The following is a 24,937-nucleotide window of genomic DNA, read 5'->3' as shown; positions in this document are numbered from 1 at the left end:
GTGGACTAGTAAGTAGTCAGTTTTTAATTTTTCCAAAAACTCGTGTTATTTCAAATTTTGAGTTTTCAAAATCGTTTGACCTAAGTACGACGGTTTTAAAGTCCTTAATAACAGTTTTTCGAAAAAGCAAATACATATAACTTATGTAACTAGTTATGGAGATCAATTTCAGGTCTTACGAATTTCGTCCTATCTATCACAGTTTTCCCGGAAAACAGTTCGTAAGGGAAGTATTTTTAAATTTACGATTATACAATAATATTTGAATTTTAAAAAAAAAGACATAAGTTTGTGAAAGAAATTGGAAAATTTTATATTTCAATGTTAATATACCTGCATTATCGTTCAGCCCCAATTTATACGTTTCTTCCATGAGAATTTCTGCTGAAAAGTCTGGTTGTTATCTCGGCCGAACTGCTCGTTCCCTTGCCAGTACTGTGGACCATCAGAGTTTGATTCTCTATTATCAGGCATTATACAAAGAGAGAAAAAGGAAAAATTAATATTGTGCAGGAACAAGAATATGAAAATAGTATGCATAAAAAGTTTTTTTTCTTATATTTTACTTAATAACTTAACAAAATGTTCTATTTTGTCACATTTGCCAACAGACTACACGTGTGCAATCTGCAAAAATTGTTTGAGAACAAAATTTTCTACTAAATAAAAAATACATCGTATTGTTATCTATCTCGATGATCGTGCATGGACAATATAGATAATATTATCTTTATTATCTATGGTTTCCAGTGTGGTGAGAGGACACATTGTAACTTATAATAACTAGAAAAGTAAAATTCAAACTATAATTTTTAATTTTTTAAATCAGTATAATAATGCAAATAATTACCGTTTTTCAGTTTTGAAATATATGAAATTTGGCAATTTCTGAATCGTATTGACATTTTCAAATTTTCCGCGACAATGTGTAGCGTTAATGAAGAAGGTGCTGATGCGTTCGAAATATTTAATAATATTGAACCGTAAGATCTATATTGTATTTATTATTTTGACTAATTTATGCCGAATCATAGTTTTCATAAACTAAGAATTTCAAATTCAATTTTTATTTTCAATTTGTTTTTTACACAGATTAGAATTTAAATGTCGTAAATGTTTACTCGAAGACGGAAATGTTGTTTTACAAAAAAAATATGTATATTGCAAGTGAGTAGAAATTATTCAACAATTAACTTCTTTAACTAACAATGATTTGTAATAATAATTTAATTAATTTATAATAAAATGAAAAAAAAAATTTGTATCATAGGTCATGTTTTGTGCCAATGGTTACTCATAAGTTCCGTGCTACCCTTGGTAAATCAAAATTAGTTAACAGAGGTGAACGTGTTCTAGTATGTGTAAGTGGCTCCCAATCATCAGTATCTTTACTGCACATGGTATGGACAGGATTACAGCAATCCACGTATAAGAGATTAACATTTGATCCTGTAGTATTATATATTGATGGTAATAACAGGGTTCATGTTAAACCAATTACATTTATTTAAATTATTTTAAACAATTTCAGAAAGTGTTTTACACAATTATCCCCAAGATCAAGATAATAAAATCAAAGAACTTTTTGAAAAATACGGTTTTACTTACCACATAGTAAAGTTTGCAGCAGCCGTTTATTCAGATAATTGTTTGAGTGAAGAAACATATGATGACCAATATAACGATAAATTAAAAAATATTTTTAATAATTTATCTGACCTTACATTAAAAGAAGATATGTTAATAAAACTTCGGTAACTGTCATTGGCATTTATATATTCTTATACTTATTAATCTTTTTTTTTTAATTTTAGCAAATATGCAATAACAAAATTAGCTGGACTGTTAAATTGTACCCGAATAATGACTGCAGAAAATGAACATAAATTATCTATTCGATTGCTTTCAAATGTGGCTCTAGGACGTGGATCTCAAATATCTTTGGACATAGTAATTAATAAAACCTATTATTTTTACTTTTATTTTCTTAATAACATTATATTCTAATATACTTATACATTTGGTGCATTTTTATAGTCTGTAATTCTAAATAGCAGAATAAATTTCAATGATCAAAAGAGTAAGGGTTTTAAAGTATTCTTTATATCAGGGATGCGTAACTGAAAGTTATTAGAGGGCTAATTTTAAAAAAATTAAAATTTAGCTGACTAAAGTATAGAGAGCAAAAAATAAAAAGTTCATTCAAAATATGCATTTTAATTTAGCAAAGAGTATAGATCAGGGGTGGCCAAATTGTTGCTCGCGATCTGCATGCATCATCGACGACGTATGGGGCTCGTGGTCTTTTTACAAAAACCAAAATTTTAGTTTTTTTGCATACATTTGTAATGAAAAAAAAAAAATGTTTTTAATATTATTATTATTTTATAATTTCATATTTCATAATTTGATATGTTTATCGGATGTTAGCTATCTTTATTATTTTTGTGATATAAAAGTACAGATTAGATAATTTGGCTCTTGATATAATTGCATTAATATTATATGTGGCTCGCATACATAATCATGTTGGCTACTCCTGGTATAGACAATTGATTTTAAAATTGTATGATTTAATTTATGTAACGCCAGCTGCCAGTTGTCTACCCCTGCTCTATGTAATGATTCTTAAGACACTATCTTTATTGTAATACATAAAATTAAATTAATATTTTGTTGGTTTAATATTTACAGTTTAAATACAGAAGTTTTATACATAAACAATTTTTTTTAATTAAATCATGTTTTCAAAATATTTGTTGATACATATACTCTATTCAATTTGGTAGATTTTTAGTTTAATTTTACTCCTAGTACTCTAAACTTGACTCCTAAATTATGTATAACTAGCATGTAAATGTAATATAATGATAGGTAATAGTAAATTTGATCATTAAAACACAATATTTGGACATTGTTAAGATTATGGTAGTTGAGATAACATATAGTCTTATATAACCAGAAAATACCCAAGTTTATAATGTTGTGTAACTTTTAATCAGCTAATGTTAAACAAAATAATTAACTTTTCTCTTTGATACTTTTTCTCTTCTCCTTTGTAACAAGTACTCATTCTAACTATATACAATGAGCTACTCGTTATAACAATAGAAACTGACTGATCTTAGGAACTTGTAATTAATTTCTACTGTATTATTATACACAAAAGTATACAGTATTTTACTACTTGTATTATATCAAAAATATTTGATTAGTAATAGATAAATTTCTATGACAATTTAATTATTAACTAATTTTTATATTTTAAACATTTAAATATATATTATAGGGGCTTGCAGTTAACAATAAAAATGGTGATAAAACATCTTTAGTTACAATAAGACCAATGCGGAATCTGTCTGCTAAAGAAATTTCATATTATGCTTTGTTTAATAATTTAGATGATTTTATGCATTCAAATTTCTTAACAGCTGTATGTATAAAAAGTATTTAAGTGTATATTGTCTGAAATAGTAAATTTATATTTCAACAAATTTTAGACTAATGAAGATGAATCGATACAAAAAACTACAGAACGTTTTATAAATGATTTACAAGTCGATTTTCCTTCTACTGTGTCCACAATATTTAGAACTGGAGAAAAAATATCTGAAAAAACATCAGCTATAGCTTATTGTTTATTATGTCAAGTATGTAATTTTTTTATTCCATTTTATATTATGTATTTATGTAAAATAATGTTCATAGGGCATTATGGACATCAACATGTCACCTTCTTCAGCTATGGAAGCAACAAAGTATTCAAAATATGTTTCGCTAATGGGAATTAAAGCATTAGAACTTAGTTTAAAGGACGTTAAAAGTGAAGAGAAAAAAAATTGTAATGATTGCAAATGTAAAAAACAGGATTTAAAAGAAGAAATTATTGAAAGCTTATGTTATGCTTGCACACATATAATTCAAAACTTAGTAAGATTTAATTTATTAGATATTATTAAATATTTTTTTTTTTTAGGCTTAGTTGTGATGCACATGGTATTGACATCATCACATCAATATCTCATTCGTTCCAAAGATTTCTTATCCTGTATCTTGAAAATATTTTATTTATCATTTTCCCTTCTGTGCATTAGATAATATGTCCCTGTCAATCCATTCATTTTGATCTTCATTAATTTATTATTATCACTATATCCAGTTTTTTGTATAATCTATTTAAATCTTTGTTAAGGGCAAATATTTGTCTTGAATTTTTTTTTTTTTAAATATTGCCAACTTTTTTTCTTCAGTTTTTGTCATAGGCATTTAAAATTTGGTCTAATAATCAGTATACATTTTTTTTTTTTGATAAAATTTTAGAATTTAAAATTGAAACATTTATTTGCTGTACTTTATCTCATTAGTCATTGGTTACTCCTCCTCCAGGATACTTAAAAATATTCACCCTCTCAAATCTCAATTGTCTTTTATTGCTAATTAAGTTTGATTGTGAATTCTTCAATATAATATGTTCTCTGTTTCTTAAAATCAGTGTTGTCACTTTTAGGTTTTCTTCTAATTCAGATAACATCATAATGTTTATTCTGTGATGTCTTCTACATATTTTGCTATACTTATTTGATTATTTTCTTTGATTTTAACCCCTTTATTTGTTTCTAGTATAGATTTTACTTTGTCATGAATAGCTTATTATATCAAAATCTAATATTCTTGAAAATATTTTTCTCACATAACTAAAAGAGGAAATAAAACAACATTAAAAAAAAAAAAAATGTTAAATTAATACAATTAATATTAATATCATATGTTTTTTACTTTCTAATGACAGCATATATTTTTAAATTTATATTTCAAAGCAGAATATTTTTTTGATTATTTCAATGTATAAAAATCGAAATTTGATTAATATTTAATGCAGTGAAGTTCAAACATGTTGTGGAAAGTACTAATATTGAATGCACGTTAACACTATATATACAAAAATTAATATGCATTATTCTTATTTTTTTTTTTTTTTTATAGTGTGTCACAAACTATAAACATTTTTAATAGTGTGTCGCCATGATACAATGGTTGAAAAACACAAAGTTAATGAGTTATAAGTATTTAAAGTTTAGTTTGGCCAACATTTTGTGGGATATCTCCGTACTCCATTTTCATAAATATAGAAAACTTAAGGCATAACAATAATAAAGAATATTAAATATAATCTTTTTTTTAACTGTACCTAGTCGTGCCATAAGTTCTGTCCCTATTTATCAGTTGTTCCATTAATATTTTACGATAACACTAATGACTTTGTTTATGAATATAATTTTCAACAATTGTAATATCTACTATTTTTGGTTAGTACGATAGTTCACGTCAAGTATTAAACATGGAATGGGGTATTAAAGAAAATCGTGTTGCTGTTATTGCTTTATTTAAGTGTAATAAAACACCATTAGAGATTTTCAACTTGTTGAAACTGTTGAAAATAACGAAAAAATTTGTTTATCGGACCATAAAACGGTTCAACGAGTTCAACACTATAGATGACAAGCCAAGAAGTGGACGTCCACGTGAAATAAGAACAAATGCAGCAGTCAAAGCTGTCGCACAGAGGATTCGTAGAAATCCACTTCGCAAGCAAAAAATCATGGCTAGAGAAATGAAAATTCCACCAAGAACCATGTCACGAATAATTAAAGAAGACCTTGGTCTTGGTGCTTATCGAAGAAGCACCGGTCAGCGGTTGACCGACGCTTTACGTCAAATTAGAACGACAAGAGCGAAGAAGTTACTTAAGCGGTACGCAAAAAATGGCCACAGACAGATACTGTTTACAGATGAAAAAATTTTTACTGTAGAAGAAAAATTTAACCGTCAAAATGATAGAGTTTATGCTCACAACTCTCGGGAAGCTGCTGAAAATATTCAAAGAGTAGAAAGAGGACATCATCCAGCCTCAGTGATGGTTTGGTGGGGAGTGTCATATGAGGGTGTTACTCAACTGCATTTCTGTGAGCAGGGAGTCAAAACACGTGCGGTTAACTACCAAAACGATATTTTAGAAAAGGTAGTGAAGCCTTTAAGTGATACTTTGTTTGTAGGAAAGAACTGGACCTTTCAGCAGGATTCAGCGCCTGCACATAAAGCAAAAACCACACAACGCTGGTTAGAGGTCAATTTACCTGAATTTATCGCCGCTCAAGATTGGCCCTCGGGAAGTCCAGACCTCAATCCTTTGGACTACAGACTGTGGAATATTTTAGAGGAGAAGGCCTGCTCTAAGCCCCATCGAAATATCGAATCATTAAAAGCCGATTTGGTAAAATCAGCTGCCTCAATACCGTTAGAAGTGGTGCGTGCTGTCATAGACGAGTGGCCAGATCGTTTGAAGAAGTGTATAAATGCAAATGGTGGACATTTTGAATAGTATTTATTTTTTTTTAGTTAGTAAGTTAATAAAGAATAAATAACATCAGTTTTTTTATATTTGTTTTATTTTATTTATTAAGTATACACCTTTGTATAAGGGACAGAACTTATGGCACGACTAGGTAAGTTTAAGTTATGTAAGAAAAACTCTAAAGAATTATGAAATGACGAGTGGTTCATGATAAGATTCTTCCCCTATATAATGCTATATTAAATAGTAATGGCAATAATGCATCGCATTAAATTTATATTAAAAGTTTGTATCACTAACAATTTTCTTTAGAATTCCTAATTGAAGTATTAGATTATTAAGATTCTCTGGCAATTGTTCCATATGCTTTTTTTTAATCCACTAATATGAGAAATAAATCTCAGTTAAATTTGTACCTTTTCCCTTATTTTACTATATGGATGTTTCAATTATGTACACCCTGTCTCAAAAGAGAATAATCACTTTTCGTGCATATTGATTAATGGCTCCAGCAGTGATGAGCTCAAATTTCTTCTACCTTGCTATCTTATATTTTCCGAAGACAACATATAAACTTTTATAACTAATGTTCCTAATTGATATTATTATTATATTTAATTTGGAGACTGCCCAATAGTACAGGTCTTGGTGGGAGATGCGCAGTAATGGATAACAATTGGTCGACTGGCTGATTATTCTCTTTTGAAACCAGTTGTAGATATATATTTCAAGAATCCTACTATTATATTCTTTCACTATCTCAGATATGAATAGTATAAGTATTTAATTAGACATTCATTTATACTACTCTATACTTTTCATAGTCCATTACATTTATTCTTTCTTTTTGCATAGAAAGGAGATAATTCATTCCCAGTAGGGTTTAATTTTTTGAGATTTTAATTATAATATTTTGAGATCATTTATGATTAAATGTTATTTTCAGGAATCTCTGGATGATTTACCTAGAGAAATACTAAATAAAGAAAAAGAAAGATTGCAATTTAAAAGAATGGAAGATCAAATTAAAGATTTTTTACTGTGAGATTTTTAATAAACGACTTACTAAGTCCTTGTATTAAACTTTATTTTATATACTTAAAAAGTCAAAAGATTAGATGGGGTATTATGTTGGTTAGGTTAATGAACATAAAATTAATAAAATAATAATCAAAAATATTTATTTTATTTATCACAGCAATTTCTATGACAAGTTTTAGATTGGTAATAACACTAATAACCAATTGATATCTGTAAAGAAAATTGCATTTTTACATAATGTATAAGTAATATATATATATATAAAGAAAGTTATATTCATTTTAATACTTTATTCTAGTATTGCCAGAAACTAATTCTTATGCTTATATACAATTTGAAAAAGCGTGCTAAGTCAATAAAATATATTTAAAGTGTGCAATAAGTAACATTTACCAGTAAAATAGTTAGAAAAATTAAATTTTAACAAAAAAAAAAAATTATGTTATAAAAAATAATAATTTTTTACAAGTACAAAATTATAGAATTTATTTATAAATAATTATATTGCAATATGTATTATATATAATTAAAAAATATGTAGGAAACCTTGTGAAACCCATGTCCTTAAATTCAATATTATGCAAATATAAAGTAAAAAATATATAGGTCTTGTATCTTAAGTCGACAAAGAAAAGAATGTTTAAATTAGACTCTTTGAGCTGGAACGATGGTCGAGTCTGGTATCAATTTACAATTAGATGAGATGTGTTGAATGTCTTTTATATTTTTACCAATTTCAGATATTGTAGGACTTGTTTTTGACTCTGTAAGTGCTGAAGCATTTTTAGTTATTAGGTCTCTAATACCTTTAAATTGTTTCCTAACTGAATCCATACTTTGATTAGCATCAACAATCACTACCTAAAACAAACAAAAGAATACATTTCGTTGAAATTTAATGTTATTACAATCAACTAGAATTAAATTCTGTAAATATTCAGTTTTCTAAGTCCAACTTAATTTTATTAATATATAAATAAGAACAATAAAGATATAATACATAAATAGATAAAATATTGTAATACTATTTACTTACAGGTATATTCTTTGGTACGTCAGTATTATGAACATTTAACCATTTGTCATGCAAATTGTGTAAATGTTCTATGTATTCAAATGAAACATCTTTTTCTTCAAATCTATTCCTAGTTTTAATTCTTTGGTAAGCTACTTCAGGATCAGTCCTCAAATAAACTAAAAAACAAATAAAATATTAATATTTAAAAAAAAAATTTGATATATATGCCATACTTATGAGGTCAGATTCAATTTCAACATTTCCTATTAGCCACTTATACCATGCATCTAGCACAGAATATTCAGGAGCTGCCATAAGGTTGTCTTTGTATAAGTTTTCAACAAATATATTTCTGAAATTCAAAATATTTTATTTTGTTAATCAAATTTTAGATTGTATTCAATAGTTTATATATAGGAATATAAATTAAATATACTTAGCAATTTATTTCAAAATTTATGATGATAGTATTAGAAAATGTGATTATAATGCACACTATAATATTTCAAAAAACTTTAATCGTTTTAATAAAACAAATTATATTAGATAGTTCATAATTAATTTTAAAACTGTCCACTTATTTTTTAAAAATCTACAAATGACTACAGTGAGTACTGTTAAAAATATTTTTTATTGATTTTATTAAGTAAGCGTAAAAATATTTATCGTTAATTAAACATAAAAATTAAATAACCCATTCATTATTATTTTGTTGAAATTAATATAAACAAATTAAATTTAACAATATCTAATAATTATAATTATAATTAATTATCAAATAATAATAAGTAATGACGCAAAAATGTTTACTATTTTACAATTTTAGTTTAATATACAATCATCAATTAATAAAAAACTAAACAATTTCATGATTAAGTAACACTAAACATCTATTAACAAAGGCCAGGTTTAGCATATTTTTTACCCTGGACAAAATATAAAATAAGTAAATCATTATTCAACCTCCTTTAGTTGTATGTCACTATCAGTGGCATAGCCAGCGAGTTTGTGTGTTACCCCTCTCCTCCCACACTTAACCGTATTTGTATCAAAGATATAATGTTTATAATGTAGGAATACAACAATTTGGTCGTGGTAAAATGTATTCTGTTATGCCGTGTAACCCCCTCCCCCCCTAAAAAAATACTGACTACGCCACTGGTCGCTATTATTTGGTAATTGGCAAGTGCCCCAGTTTGTCTCAGTCTATCATTTTTTTTAATAATAATAATTTAAATATAAGAATATTCATTGAAATAAGCAAATTATAATAATAATAAATTAGTTAATTATTCTTTAAGGTTAGGAATCTGGTTGGCTATCAAATCATTTAAAAACAAAAAACCGCCATACCTCCCACTATGTACATTACACATAAATATTAAAATATTAAAGTCTATCGGCTAAACGAGATACGTATTTACATAGGTAAATTGTACCACAGAAATATTTATATATTTTCCAAAACACCTGTAGACCAGTATATAGCACAAACTCAAAATACCTACTGTAAAAAATCAAACCTAAAATATTGATTTAAGAAAAACAAGTACCTACTTATCTATACTACATTACTACGCTACTACTACATCTTAATATACTTGTTATTCTATTGCTATTATATTTAAACGGATAACGGGTATTACCCTAGATGGTGGTCTATCTACGACAATAACAACAATACGATATTATTTTATAACAACGACAATATAGGCGGGAAAATAATATGATAGGACATCTCTACACCAGTAATTACCGGGCGCTATATATGGACCGTTCCATTATCTTGATGTTTTGACCAGGGTATTTGGGCCTAGCTTGGTGCAGTTCTAACATGGTCCTCTGCACAATGGATTGGAACGCGAAGCTCCACCGCTTCGGGTCTTTGTACATCAGGCCCTGGAAAAACGAACACTTATAATACACTTTACAGGTAGACACTGGCGAGTATCGGAAGTGTGCGGCTGCGAAATCCCCGAACGCCGTTACGACAACGACAACGTGCTCACCAAAAAGTTGTGTCCTTGCACGTCCTGCCACTTATGCACAGGTTCCTTGACGAGGTACACGTTCGGGCACTCGGCGAATTGTTCTAAAAATGTAGTCTTCCCGCTACCCACGTTTCCCTCGACAAACACCGTGTACGGCCGGTTACAGTATTCGTTGACGGCCATGTCTGATCGGGTCTTGGAAATAAACTCCGCTGTAATATCGTTGACGTTGTACTGTAGTCGACCGGGAAAACGGCGAGACGTGTTTAACGAATGAATACGATGGCGCGAAAGCGGCGGGGCGCAACGGAGCAATGACGTCGTAGACGTTGTCGACAGGCCGCGGGAGCGGCAACACAAACACAACGTATTCATCGTTTTTAACCGCCAAAACGTGTTGTCCCCCCTGACTGGTTGTTACTTGTTGTTGTTCCATTGTAAGCTTAGATTATTATGTTGTGGCTGTTGTGCCGCCGCTATTATCGTCTTAGGTGGAGACCCTTATCAATTCAAGTGTCATCACGTGCGTCAATGGCGCCATAATTCGGTTTAAACTTAGGGACTTAAATACTTATTTGTTATTCGAAAACCGTGCAAGAACAACTTCAGTTGTACTCCACCAAACTTAGTGGTGTGTATACGATTTTTCTGGTGGTGGGGAGGGGGTTATTAAATTATTTTACATTTAATGTTTTAGTTTGTTGTTTTGTAATAAAAATGGCAATGTCTTCACCACTGTCCATTGGCGTAATTATAAATGTTTTATGGGAGGAGATATAAATATTTTGTAACCTTACCACTAATTTGTTTTTCAATATGATGCATTTTAAAATATATAGTATTAAACAAACCATTTTCTTTATTACATTATATTATTAACAAAAACTATATTTTTATAAAATCTATATAAAATAAATAAATATATATAAAATCACAAAATAGAATAAAATCTTCTATATTTAAGTATAAATTTTGATTTGGTCGATGCTTTAGTCGAGATGTTATTCGTTTCACACACATTTCAATTCCAACAACCTCCGACATTTCCTCGGCCATTTTTGCCATTTTAGCTCTGCGTGTTACGACCAATGGACACTTATGTTTATACGGTTATAAATAAATAAATATTAAAGATAACGACAAAACTATAAATGTGAAATCTACTGTTTAACAATTATTTTGGTAATACAATAATGTAACTAAACATTTAAAATTTTTTTTTTGTAATTTGTATTTTATAAGATAACAGTATGTAAAAAACGGCACATGGGGTGGAATCTATTCCCCCCCCGGATAATTACGCCACTGGTGTTCACACGTTTTTAAATTTTTTTTTTATTTTTTTATAACATCTACACTGATCAATTAAATATTAATAAAATAATAAATGCAATGTCTCCCACGAAAATTAATTCAACCTACCGTATTACCAATATTATCATATTTCATTATTTTATTATAACAAAAAACAAATAACCACATGTTCTTGAAACAGCGGTAGGTACACACACTTTCCTACCTTTGTTTAAAATTTAAATTGACTTTGTAGTGCACATTCTCGGGTATAGGATTACTTATATACCTTAATTTATGATTGAGTGTGATAGACTTGCCTATAAATCATTGACACAACTTTATATATTACATTACATATTTTATTATATTTATGTTGATGATAATTTTAGTCTTTAAAAAAACAAAATTGATTTTGCATTTTGAATTTCACATTCTGAATCCTATCCAATTGAAATCAATTTATATGTCACTTATATTTTAATATTTCATCGAGTTTTATATGAAAATGCATGAACTTACAAGCCTTAGTCATATATTAAAAGATATCATTGTCTGAGTCAATACTCAATGGTTTTATTTAACTTTAACCTGTTTTATAGGAATTAAAGAAGATTAAAAACAAAATTAGAAATATATATCAGTCAACTCAGAAGTTAATTTTGTCTTTGGTTAAATAAACAACTTGATACTGTTTTTCATTTTATTTCTTTAAATAATTTATATCTTATTATTTAATAAGTACTTGTATTTATATACATATTATACATGTTAACTATTTCATAAATTATTATTTTGTTCCATGGCTTAGAAATTAAATATTGAGGTTAGTCATTTAAACTTCTTATTACAAAAATAAGGGAATTTTTAACGCTTAGATATGAACCATATTACGATCATGCCACATACATTATTTGCATAAAACAAAATCAAATTGCACTACTTAGGCTTATATTTCAGTAAAATTAATTGGTTTAAGCTTAATAATCAATCACAATTATTAGACCTGGTAAGCTTAAAAAGCCACTCAAATGTAAGGATCTAATACACAGACCATTCTTACTTTTAAATAAAATATAAATAAGGCTCACAATACATGTAACATATAATTAATAGTTTATATTAATGCAATGGATGGTAGTTTCCACTTTAATAAAGTAAAGCAATGTTTGGAATATTAGACCAGATTAAATATATAAATAATTATAAAATCAAAATTCAATAAAATAATTTGTATTAAGACTAGATATTATGATATATTACTGTATAATTGACATTTATGTACAAAAACTATTTTATCAAGAACAAAAATATTACTCCCAAAAAGCTTTCAGAAAATCTTCAAAAAGTACTTTTTAAAACTTTTATCATATTATCATGCATACAAATATAATGGTACAATATTACATAAGATAGAAAACTTTGTTATCAATCACAGAAATATAAAACTGCACAGGGATACAACAATTTGGTAATAGTAAATTTTATGTATTTCAGAAGTAATTTTTTATTATTTCTTATTACATATATCACTTTTTTTTTTAAAAAAAAAAACAATAAAAATATATTAAATTTAATAATAATCAAGCACCTATGTTTTCTGGATCTGAATTTCCACCAGCATCATAACTTGCGTCATTACTCGTATCAGATAACGGAGTAAATGAACGAGAACTATCACCAACACTTTCGAAGCTGCTATTACTATTGCTACTGCTACCACTTGAAAAGTTATCATTCATCCCAGTGCCAGATATTCCTCCAGCTATCATATCTTCCAATAATGATGGAAACACTAAATGAATTAACAAAAATGAACACAACTTGTATTTTAAACTACCGTCTATTAGATATTTATAATATAAAACAAAATAATAAGCTACTGTTATACATACAAGATATGTTTTCATCTTCTGATCCAGAACCTTCAGAATCAACTTCTTCGTCATCTTCTTCTTCCACCTAAAATTACAAACACAATGAATTTTAATTTATCAAAAAGTCATAAAAAGAAACTTACAGTTTCATCTTCGTTTCTAGATCTACCAACATCATAGATTCGTACAATCGATTCATCAATATTCTCAAACATTCCTTGATTTTCAACAATAGCTATTTGAGTATCAGAACTATTGCATGCCATATGATATATGAATTTTTTAACATCAACAGTAGCTTAACATATAAAATAATTAAATTTTATAATTATAAATTTAACATTATCTTCATTATATTTACCTATGTTTGAGTAATCATTAGGATCTAAAGTTTTGAATGAAGTTTGGTAAGAAGAATCATTTTCAATTTCTTGATCAATAACATATAAATACATTCCTTCACCAGATTTGGAGAATGTCACATTACATTGATCAAGACTTGACACCGTGCGCAATAACTGGAATGTGCGCATATCCCAGACTTCTGTATTTGATATAATCTACAATGATAGGTAAAAAAAAAATTGTTTTCAGATAATAAAGTAAACATAATTTAATTTAAAAAAATGTTTACCTCAAGTCCATTTGGATGGAAAATTCCACTCACACATTGATTTAATTTATCAAACTTATGGATTTCCTTTCCAGCAATGGCATCCCATAATACACCATCAGATAACACTAATTCATTAGTAGCATCAAATGCTGCTCTATTTCTACTGTACTGATTTGAATGTTTCGGGACCAATGTTAATATTCTTTTACTAGTTTCCAAATCATATATCTGGAAAAAAATTATTATGATTAAACAGTGTATTAAGATAATTATAATGGTTAGCTAAGATTTAGTAATTACTGTTGCTATTTCAGCTTTAGTTCCAAGTAATTTAGTTTGGTCATAATTGCTAAAAGTACAGAATTCTTCATGGTCCAAGGAATATCTAAACAAGAAAAATATACTTTAGAACATGAGATGATTTTTAAAAATAAGTTAAAGGATACTTACTTAAGATGCATTGCATCTTCAGTTATAGACCAAATAGATGTTAAAGGCGCTCGCCAAGAAGCAGAAGATAATAACAGCCTTTCATCATTACTACATTGTAAATCTATAATATATGATTCGTGGGCTGAAAATGATAGTTCTTCTTGAGATGTAAATAAATTGAATATTTTTATTTCACCATTGTATGTTCCAATAGCAACACGATTTTGGTTCTAAAATATAAACTTTCTTATTATAATAATATATATATACATAAATTATATATTTTTATAATAGGCTTACTAAAAACTCGCAACATGTGAAATATGCTTCTTCATCATCCATGTGGAACATACGGGTTGGACAAAAACGACTGTGTATAAGTCTTTGGTTTAGTTTTCTAGAATGTATGTTTTTAGAAAATCGCATAGCAAAGTTTGTACACATCGAACTCCTTGGTTTAGGATCAGGACATTTATGTGGACTACATGAAAATATTATAAGGTATATATTTGTTTGATAATGAAATATTTAAAAAATATTTAAATACTTACACAAATAAGTTGAATTGAGGACATGTAACCATTGGATGTTTACATGAAGCATGTTGATTGGTTAAGTATTCTGTAACAATAGATTCTAAACTAACCTTTGAGTTAGTATTATTATCAGCAAGCGATGTTATTTCTTGGTCAATTTTTTTATGAACTGATTTAGACATAGGTGACTCAAGTTCTTGTTCTAGCTCTGGTTTTGGACGAATTTCTGATCGTCTAGATAAATAAAATATGATTAATACATTTGGTAAAGATATTTAAATAATGATTAATGTGCTAAATAATAAATAAATATATAATACCTGTTGACATTCAAACGTATTGGAGTTGAATTTATTCCTCTGGCACTAAATCCAGCACCTAAAGGACCATTTGATGTATTAGCTAATTCGGATTTTTGGTTCTGAACAGAGTGTCTAGAACTTATTGGGGATATTCCTCCTCCAATTGACCGATTCTTAAGTACAAAAATCGTTATTAGTATACATGCAATTAACCAAAAAAACTAAAAATCATACTTAAAATAATTTGTAAAGAGAAAGTGATGCCTGTATATATTGTTATTTGTCTTTATTTTACAAACATACAACATAGAAAAATTGCATTCAGCAGAATTAATTATGAATTGTTAGTATTAATATTTCATTAAATAGAACAATTATAAAATTATTTGAATATTCATGTTATTTTAGTTTTAAAAACAAGTCATGAGAATTTTTAAATTTTAATATTTTACATGTTTAAAAAGTTATAACTCAATTTAAAATTTAAATATAAAAACCAATAAGAGAACAGATTTCTTTGGATTTGATAGTCCATTAATTGTAATACTTAAACTAATAATATAAAATGGAATATGCTGATTGCAAATTTATAAATGGGCGTTTTTAAGATGAAGATAACACTGCAATATTACAATCTATTAAACATAATACTTACACGGCAATGGGAAATGTATGTAAACGGTGTAGACTTTTTCTCAGCTATATTAAGGTTTGCCTCTTGTACTAATGATTCTGCTGTTGTGGACAAGCCTTTTGCTACTAAATGTTGATGCATTAAAAGAAGCAATTGTTGCTCATTGAAATGAATTTTAGTTTGTGCAACAATGTTTGCCTATAAATAAAATACATTTAGGTTAATAGAAATTAACTGAAATTGATATTTATATATATTTATTACTTAGTGGTGCTAAACAGAGTCAATCAGGGTTATTTAGGGAGAACTAAGTTTACTAAGACTGATAAAAACTAAACTTTATATTTAAAATGTTAAATATCATTATATATTATGTATTGCTATTAGAGCATGTCTAATCAAAAACTCATAAGTTATAGATGTACTGATTGTACTGTATATATTTAGTATTTACAAAACCACATATAAATTGCATGTTTGAGTATGAGTTGATTAATTATAAGTATTATAACATTGTCTTTTTTAAAATGTTTAGTCAGTCTAACAAGTATATAATATGTCAAATTTAAGTTTTGCAGTTCAGGTTTAATTAACTTACAATCAAATTTTTAAACTTAAAGATAACACTTTTTTCTGTTTTCTTAAAAGTAATTTAATACTATTTATATACATTATTTTACATTTATCACTATTAAAAAAATTAAAATTAAAAAAAAAACATCAACAAAATTCAGAAAATGTTTTAATTTTAAGAGAAAATCATATCCAAATGTTTTATCTCTGTCTTACAAACGCATAGCATATTTATATTTAACGTATTGTGTAACAATTTTATTGTTAACTAATATAATAAATTGGCTTATATTCAAATTTTAAGGTGAGATTATGCATATTCTCTTGATTGGTTTTTACAACACTTTAATTCATAAGCAAGTGATAAGTAAAATATCATTTTAAAATGTTAACAAAATTAAAAAATTTTAAAACACCAATTAGAAAACACAATACAATGATCTTAGTTTGATGATAACAGATCAATCACTCCAAAATTAAAACTAACAACACAGAATTGGAACTCCTAAACTAATTTTGCTATGTTACTCATTTGCAAGATAGAGACTATACATGCTGGCTGTGAAGTCTTTTCAAAGCTTTATAGGGTAATTTCTTCTAATAATAAAATGAATAAACCATAAATCAAAGAGTGTAAATTTTCTATATTACGCACTTGTAAGAAGGAGGCAAAAAATGGCAATCTGAAGGAACATTTGATATAACTACATATATTTAAATTTGGTATTGGTTTGTTATATATATATATATGATGAACTAAAATATGTAAAAATCAGTGTTGTTGAAAAATAGCTTAAGCTTTGCAGATATCAGAAAAAATTATGGAACCGGGTCTAATATATTAATTAATGTTCTTTCTAATACTTAACTAATAAACTATTTTGTTTCGTGGCATATAACACAAAACATCTTTTATTATGGTATAATATACTTGGCATTATATATTATTTATTGTTAGAATGAAATTTGAACAGATTAAAAAAACCATTAAGTCTGAAAAGTTAGTGAAATTTAAGTTTAACTCATTCTCAATTTATACGAAAACTAATACATTTTTTTGAATGTTTACAAATAAAAAACATACTCTATTTATATTTGCCAATGATGCTTCTATTTCAGCTCCATTATTTTTTTTTTTCCCTGATACCAATTCCATTAACTCTAAAGCATATTTTTGAAATGTTACATGCTCTTGACGCTTTTCTTGCAATACGGGATTTTTCATTAAATCTATAACATTATATAAATGATAAATATATTTAACGACCAAATTATTTATAAAATTTATATTTTTATGTCATGTAATTTTCTTAAAATAAACAGTTAAAAGATGGATTTAAATCAAAAATAATTATTTACATACTTTGTAATTGGCCACTGTTAAATAAAGGTAATTTGCTGATAATTTGGCGAACTGATTCACTGCGAGCCAATCCAGCCAATGCACGACTTGCTAATCCTCGTATAGCATCAACATCAGTTATTGGTGTTTTAATAGTCATTAAAGTAAGTAAAACCTAAGGTTAAAAAATAATAAGTTGTCTATGATGTTGATATTTATATATAATTAAAACAAAGTACTGAAATAAAATTAAAAATTATTACTTAAACACATTGCCTTAGTTTAATTATTACAAGGAAAATGCTATTTTTAATTATATATAATACAGTAAAATCTGCTAAATTGGGACACATCTATCTGTTTAATAAAGCGATGTATAATGTAACAAATACATTTATTCAGGACTGCTTATTGCGGTTGTTTCCATTATGCAGCGTTCCTATTAATCGGATTCTACTGTATATATAAGTATGAAAAAAGATTTTGCTATTTATTATGCAAAATTGCTGTTACATCAAAAAAGTTACTATCGAATAATCACATCATATTCAAACTTCTCAACAAATTATGTAGGTAAAATGAAAGTTAAATTACCATAATTCCATTATTATTTCTAATACAATCCCAAATTTTTTCAATCACAGCATCATCACAAGTCTTGGGTGTACGTTTTTTAGCCGATCCATAAGATGAATAGTATGCTATACTTCCACCTTCCTAAGTATAATATTTATTGTTTAGTATATAATGTGAATTCAGAGCAATACAAAAATATATACCCTATGTATTGGAGCACAAACACAAGTTATAATGACAGAAAGAGCTGCCTTTTGAATATCAGCATCTAAAAGATCTCCCTCTGCTGATTTTATAATAATATTTAATCCAACATTGTCATTTTCAGCTTGTGGTTCATTTTCCTGCATTATAGATATATCATTTTGACTATCAATTGGAATTTTAGGTGATGGTATTTCACATAATGCCAATTGAACTTTAGGTAATACAGCACATATATTTAATACTTCTAATGCATTTTTAATCATTTCACACCTGTAATGAAATTTAATAGATGTAAAATGCATATTTAAATAAAAAAATAATTTTATCTACTCATGCCTTCCGGAAAAATTCCATTCATGGGCCATACTGATTATTTGTAATAATAAACTTAAACCACCCAATTTAAGTAATTGATCAACTGGTGTCCAATGGCTTTTGAGAGACACCGCATTTGATAATAGTTCAATTTCTTCTTGGACTTCAGCACGAGATTTTTTTGTAGACTAAAAAAACACATAATATAGGAATTGTCGACTCAATTATTTTTAAAATGTTATACTTTATAACCAGGTACTGTGAAAAAATCATGAATCATTGTTGATGAAATTAATAGACCAGAATCTCTCATTTTTGCTCTACGTATTTGCTGAGCTTTTATATGTAAATGGGCTTCAAAATAATGCTTTAATCCAGCACAAACATGACGAATAATTTGTCGTGCAGAACATTCAGCATCTTCAGATAATGAATTAAATGCTGAATCTCCAGATGAAAGAATAGGCAATGTACTAACCTGTAAAAATTATTATTATTAGGAGTATATTTTATAAGTATACTTTAATTTGAAACAAGTAAATGAATCATACCACATTAAGGAGCTTACGTAACCCATCATGGTTATCAAATATTTCTTGAATAACTCTAAAATGAAAACTATAACTGAAGAACATAGTTGCATGACATCTACTAGAATCATGAGAACACTCTAACATCCATAGTGCATACCTTATAAATAATCATTAAAATAATTTTAAACACAATTTATTATTAAATAATAATAATTATATTATGACATACTTTACAAGATCAACTAGAACATGTTCAGGTAAAAGGCAAATCCTTTCCATTGCTTCTTCACAATATGACAAATAATAAAAGCAAATTGAAACACCAGTAGATGGAATACTAGGTTTTGGAATAAGAAGTAATTTCTAAAAACAAAAATAAAACATTAACATTTTTAAAAAATGAATAAAAATTAACTATTTAATGACAAATTAAATTAAAGCATACTAAAACTGTATATAACTACACATTTAAATGATATTGTAGTTGTATAACCTTTGATATTAATACAGTATAATGTAGTATTACAGTGAACTCTCAATCAAACCCTCCTTCACAAGCTCTAAGCTTATTAGAGGGTTGCAAATATTAAAAACTCTTACTTTCATCTTTATTTATATATTTTTAATTATTCATAGAATGTATATTATTATTGTCACAGCATGAAGTGTATGTCATAAACAGAGTAACTAATAGTGAGTGTGTAAGAATTTGTGGTCACAAAACAAAAATATAATTTTAAATAATTAGTTTTGTAAGTATAAAAAACAAACTTTAATACTTTGCTACTAAGAATCAATATAGAATATATCAGTAATACTTGGTACATGTTAATAATATATTAAATTAAAATTAGATCTCAATACAGTATTGGATTTTAAAATGTTTTTTTTTTTTTTTAATTTTTGTGTTTTGGGATTATTTAAGTTCTTCGGTTTAATTCTAAATTTTTTTATAAATGTCAATAAAAATGTTTTTCCTTAGACCAAGAGCTTGAGAATTAAATATAAAATTTCCCATAAGCAGTTTATACAGCACTTATTAAAAAAAAATAATAAATTAATACAGGGTCCGACAAAAATTTTTTCCATTTTTTAAGAGACAGTTGCAAATAAACAAAGAAATAAAAAAAATTCTTTTATTTTATATTAATAAAAATTATGCCATTTTTAATTATTTATTTTAAACATTATGTCGGTTAAGTGGTGTCCTCCATTATTAACACATTCACGAAACCTTTCCCGATAGTTTTCATAACTCTTCGTATCATTGCTGGTGTAATGAAGGCTAATGCCTGGTGATTCACTCCTTAAGTGCTTGTAGGAATGCGTGGGCAATGATTGTATACTGTGCCTTTAAATATCCCCAAAGAACGTAATCATAGGATAATCAAGTTAAAAAATTTTAATTTAAAATCACTTTACTTTCATACTTTCATTTTTGTTGGATTTTATTTCATTTTGTTTTTTGTTCCTCGCCATTACATAAACTAAAAATGGCACGTATACTACTATCCATAAATACCCTACCCACTGTTGTACCACCACCACAACTCACACAGCGCTATTTCTAAATAAGAGGGGTTTTCGCCGCACTAAGTATACATAAAATGAATCTTAGAAACATTTAAGTTCAAATTTTGACATAACACTATAATAAAAACTGTAGAAACTGGAATAATCATGAGGTTTATAATTGTTTTAATATTTTCTATACATAATATTATTTTTTAAATATTTAGATAAATTTTAAGATATTTATACTACTCCTACAGTACCTACATTAAAATTTAATTATAAGTTAATTATAATAGTAACATGTGATATAATGTAATAATAATATGTTTTTTTTTAATTGTTTCAGTGAAAAGGTTCTTTCTAAATTCCTAACAAAATTAAGTTTGGTGCTGATGAATTTACATAAACTATAATAAACATACTTGTAATCCTTGCGAACCGATAAATTCGGTGGCAAATTTTTTATGGCATAGAAGAGCAGCCAGATATTTTAATGCTTCAAAAGTTAAATAACCATTTTGCTTTTCTGAAGAGTTGATTATTTTCATAACCAAGTTGAGTGCATTTTTTTCATAGGCATGGCTTAAAAACTGAAATTGAGTTTTTTTAAAATTTTATCATGCATAATGTACAAATGTAAAACACATACCTCTTGATATTCTCCAGTTGGAACTAAATATTTAAGACAGTAAACTAATTTTGTAGTCAAAGTTGGAGGGTAGATTTGTATCCAGTTGCTTGCACTAGACTCAGTAGAAGAAGAATTACTATCACCACAAATGCCATTTTCTTCTAAAATTTAAAATATTATTAACTGAAAATGATGATCAAATAAAACAAAAACTAACTGCAGTGTTTAGAAGGAACAAATTCATGGAAAGAGTTCCTTTAATAGAATGTATTAATTAAACAAATTAATTTTTACAAAAAAAGAATTAAAAATGATAACAAATCCTTTTATCTGCAAAAAATAATTAAAAAGACATCTCACCCCCATGTATTGTCTCTATCTTACACACGTATGGCATAGACAAAACGTATTAATGCAGTTTTAATAGAACTAAAAGTTGGCAATATTTTGGAAGGCAAGATGTTGAGTTTTTTCAAAAAATTAAAATTTTGCTAATTCTAAACAATTATAAAGAAAGTTAAATTGGAAATAATGGATAAAACTCAAGCCTCTTGCCCTTCAAAATATTGTCATCTTTTAATATTATAATAGGTATATTTACTCTGGAATCAAAATTGAGCGAGTTCCACTCACTTTTGTCTGTCGTACATGTGTAAGACAGAGACAAAACGTGCGAGTATGACGTCCTCTTAACATTATCTATTTAATCAGTGTTTTTTTTTACTACTAACATTGTAATGAATAATTTCCAGTTGGCAATTTAAATATAATTATCCGTTAAGTGCAGACAGCAGGTGAATAAAAGGTATTAGTTTTTAATTTAGTTTAAGATAATGATAGGAATAAATAAATTTGAAAACAAGATTCAAATTTTGAAGCATGTAATTTTATCAAGTACTTATGTCAAACTATAAATTAATAACAATAACAGGATTTTGCATTTTTTTAGCATTTGCTTTTTTTCTAAAGGACATTACAAAGAACAAATTTCTATTTTACTTTAAAAAAAACAGAGATTGGAACAAAATCTTTTTTATACGGAATATGGAATAAACACTGGCAGTAAATATACTTGATTTACTAAGCGAGTCCTCAAAACGAATATTAATGTTCTTGTTAGAATCTTCAACAATGCTATCAACTTCATTTGAATTAAGAGTACTTGTTGGTTTATGCCGCACTAGACAGTTATAAAGAAGTCATTTTTTTTTTTTTAATATATTAATGATCTATTTTAAAGTTACGTTGTGTAGTTACTCAAAAAATATTATGATGATAGTTTTAAATTAATTATAAATATATACTAGTAGTATTTAATATTTAAATATTAATAATATATTATAATATATTATATTATATTATTAATATAAAAAATAATGAATAAAATTTGTCGAATGTAAATTAAAATATTTATTTATTTAAATTACTTTTTCGTTTTGGAGATGGAGCTTCCGTATCATCATTAGTCTGATCAATACTTAGGTCTTTACATGGCTGTGTGCTTTGATTGATTTCATTTTCTTCACAAAACTGAGTATAGTATGATTGTAGACGATTCAATATAATTGGGACAAGTCTATTATTATCTTCTCTACACAATTTAAAATTATGTTTTAGTAATATTTTATTTTTACATAGACCTATACTCCTGTCACTGAGAGAGCGCTACCCTTTGACACAGTTACATCAACAAGCTCTGCGGTTCCATACCCAAATTTCTCCCACTTTATAATGTAATTGCATGTTAGCGGGGGCCAGTATTTAGTAGGAATGTGCGAGAACAAACAAATTTTAGTCGCCGCCGAGAAGCACTCTCTCAGTAGATATTAAAATAAATACTAGAAATATAATTAAACATACTTGAAATTAGCAGCTATATCTGTCAACTCCATACAAGATGCCAACAATCCCGTTGCATAAGTTTGCAATGGTTCACTAGGATTTTCAGCCCAAGTGAATAGCCTTTGAATAAGTTGATCATTTGCAGGCTAAAAACAATTATTTTTTTTTATTATTAATTATTCTTTATGTTTCCTTATACTATCTCATAAGTTTAAAATTTACTTACACTTTCAAAAACAACAGTTGTTTCTAAACCAGGTATAAGGTTCATTATAAGTCTACATGCAGCAACATTTAAATCGTGATTATCTTTAGTTCGTCTTGGCCAATGATGTTCTTTTAAATAATCCATTACTAACTAAACATATTAGTATACAAATATGAAATAAATATTATATACATTTATTATAATACAAATATGCATCAATTTGGAACCCTACCTTATTCATTAAAGCATCTTTGCGGAACAAAATCTTATACATCTGGCCCAATACACAAGTAGGATCTATTCGAGATGGATGGCGATCATCAAAAGGATCTGGATCTTTTTTAAGATAATTTTTAGATTCAGCTTCAAATAATTCACATAATCTGAAATAAGTTAAAATAATAATATTGATTGCATTATTATGTTAAAATTAAAAAGTTTGAAAATGTTTGAGTAATTCATAAAAACACAAAACAAACATTAATCTACTATATTATCATACAACATCAAAATTAAAATTAAGCTCCAAACTAATAAACTATATCTTATAGTTATTGACAGGATATAAATTGAAAAAATTATGACGGATTTAGTTACTTGATTAAAGTCGGTATGGGATTGTAGTTGGGGGTCGGCATTTCTTCTTCCCATTTTCGGAGCAAGTTGGTCAGTTCGCTGACTGACTGCTCCATCGTTCTATCCATTGACAACAAATAACTTCTGTAACGGAACGTTAGGAAATTACAATGATTTTAAAAATATTAAAATTAATAACGAACAACAGCGTCAGTAATTATAAGAAAACCGATTTCCTGATCTATTTTTTTACAGAAAAATCTATAATCTATTATAGTTACTTTTTGAGGCTTGAGATGCAATCAACGGTAACAAAATAAAATGCACACAATTCTTCAGTCTATTTAACGTAAGCCAGAAGCACGACACCACAAGTCAACATCGACGAGTAACAACAACTACAACGCACGACTCTTGTCTAGTTGTCTGCAGCCTGCGCCGACCGCACTTGTTTTTCGAGGTTATGTCACCACCGCAAGTCGCCAAAATACGACACCAGGAGCGCTAGCCAACGTTATCAGCTGCTA

General features: G+C 27.4%; 3 protein-coding genes across 12 annotated transcripts; 1 reads left to right on the top strand and 2 right to left on the bottom strand.

The window, feature by feature from the left end:
- Positions 1-393: 393 nt before the first annotated feature.
- LOC113560574 (cytoplasmic tRNA 2-thiolation protein 2) lies at positions 394-7,430 on the top strand. Of its 8 annotated transcripts, XM_026966536.1 has the most exons (12): positions 394-532; positions 612-791; positions 861-983; positions 1,093-1,167; positions 1,271-1,470; positions 1,532-1,754; positions 1,815-1,950; positions 3,290-3,433; positions 3,501-3,650; positions 3,709-3,930; positions 5,312-5,984; positions 6,054-6,436. In XM_026966536.1, the coding sequence occupies exons 3-12, from the start codon at positions 925-927 to the stop codon at positions 6,377-6,379; spliced, it is 2,208 nt and encodes a 735-aa protein (XP_026822337.1). In that variant the 5' UTR covers positions 394-532; positions 612-791; positions 861-924; the 3' UTR covers positions 6,380-6,436. The 8 variants fall into 8 exon arrangements, with proteins under 8 accessions (XP_026822337.1, XP_026822338.1, XP_026822335.1 ...); XM_026966537.1 differs by lacking the exons at positions 5,312-5,984; positions 6,054-6,436 and adding an exon at positions 7,299-7,430; XM_026966534.1 differs by having other exon boundaries at positions 612-754; positions 1,098-1,167; positions 5,312-6,436.
- An 89-nt stretch (positions 7,431-7,519) lies between these two features.
- LOC113560575 (deoxynucleoside kinase-like) lies at positions 7,520-10,828 on the bottom strand. Its single transcript, XM_026966539.1, has 5 exons — positions 10,421-10,828; positions 10,168-10,310; positions 8,645-8,763; positions 8,430-8,587; positions 7,520-8,254 (listed from the first exon to the last, which is right to left on the bottom strand). Exons 1-5 carry the CDS (start codon positions 10,775-10,777, stop codon positions 8,039-8,041), a joined length of 993 nt encoding a protein of 330 aa, XP_026822340.1. The 5' UTR covers positions 10,778-10,828; the 3' UTR covers positions 7,520-8,038.
- Positions 10,829-12,928: 2,100 nt separating this feature from the next.
- LOC113551795 (protein mahjong) lies at positions 12,929-24,837 on the bottom strand. Of its 3 annotated transcripts, none has more exons than XM_026954283.1 (28): positions 24,692-24,837; positions 24,432-24,554; positions 24,067-24,217; positions 23,853-23,984; positions 23,645-23,772; positions 23,212-23,375; positions 22,866-22,964; positions 21,803-21,945; positions 21,576-21,743; positions 19,868-20,001; positions 19,657-19,795; positions 19,350-19,583; positions 19,121-19,293; positions 18,787-19,060; positions 18,602-18,724; positions 18,029-18,182; positions 17,750-17,895; positions 16,114-16,290; positions 15,477-15,631; positions 15,172-15,390; positions 14,921-15,101; positions 14,639-14,850; positions 14,489-14,573; positions 14,207-14,416; positions 13,934-14,132; positions 13,716-13,870; positions 13,591-13,657; positions 12,929-13,490 (listed from the first exon to the last, which is right to left on the bottom strand). In XM_026954283.1, the coding sequence occupies exons 2-28, from the start codon at positions 24,536-24,538 to the stop codon at positions 13,279-13,281; spliced, it is 4,341 nt and encodes a 1,446-aa protein (XP_026810084.1). In that variant the 5' UTR covers positions 24,539-24,554; positions 24,692-24,837; the 3' UTR covers positions 12,929-13,278. The 3 variants fall into 3 exon arrangements, with proteins under 3 accessions (XP_026810084.1, XP_026810093.1, XP_026810101.1); XM_026954292.1 differs by having other exon boundaries at positions 19,127-19,293; XM_026954300.1 differs by lacking the exon at positions 22,866-22,964 and having other exon boundaries at positions 13,279-13,490.
- Positions 24,838-24,937: the final 100 nt, after the last annotated feature.

The sequence above is a fragment of the Rhopalosiphum maidis genome, chromosome 1 (genome assembly GCF_003676215.2).
Source record: "Rhopalosiphum maidis isolate BTI-1 chromosome 1, ASM367621v3, whole genome shotgun sequence".
In the NCBI taxonomy this organism is placed as follows: Eukaryota; Metazoa; Arthropoda; class Insecta; order Hemiptera; family Aphididae; genus Rhopalosiphum; species Rhopalosiphum maidis.
Note: the sequence above shows the minus strand (reverse complement) of the source record. Positions and strands in the feature narration are given on the sequence as shown.

Bases quoted from the DNA above. Each gene is read 5' to 3' on its own strand.
- LOC113551795 (XM_026954283.1), bottom strand. From the start codon at position 24,538: ATGGATAGAACGATGGAGCAGTCAGTCAGCGAACTGACCAACTTGCTC. The intron at 23,985-24,066 runs GTAGGGTTCCAA...TAATATGTTTAG, and splicing joins AAGATGCTTTAATGAATAAG to TTAGTAATGGATTATTTAAA. The intron at 17,896-18,028 runs GTATGTAAATAA...ATAATGTTATAG, and splicing joins TAACAGTGGCCAATTACAAA to ATTTAATGAAAAATCCCGTA.
- LOC113560575 (XM_026966539.1), bottom strand. From the start codon at position 10,777: ATGAATACGTTGTGTTTGTGTTGCCGCTCCCGCGGCCTGTCGACAACG. The intron at 10,311-10,420 runs GTGAGCACGTTG...TCGTTTTTCCAG, and splicing joins TGCAAGGACACAACTTTTTG to GGCCTGATGTACAAAGACCC. The intron at 8,764-10,167 runs GTAATTACTGGT...TTTGAATTTCAG, and splicing joins CGGTCCATATATAGCGCCCG to AAATATATTTGTTGAAAACT.
- LOC113560574 (XM_026966530.1), top strand. From the start codon at position 925: ATGTGTAGCGTTAATGAAGAAGGTGCTGATGCGTTCGAAATATTTAAT. The intron at 1,471-1,531 runs GTAATAACAGGG...AAACAATTTCAG, and splicing joins TGTAGTATTATATATTGATG to AAAGTGTTTTACACAATTAT. The intron at 3,434-3,500 runs GTATGTATAAAA...AACAAATTTTAG, and splicing joins ATTCAAATTTCTTAACAGCT to ACTAATGAAGATGAATCGAT.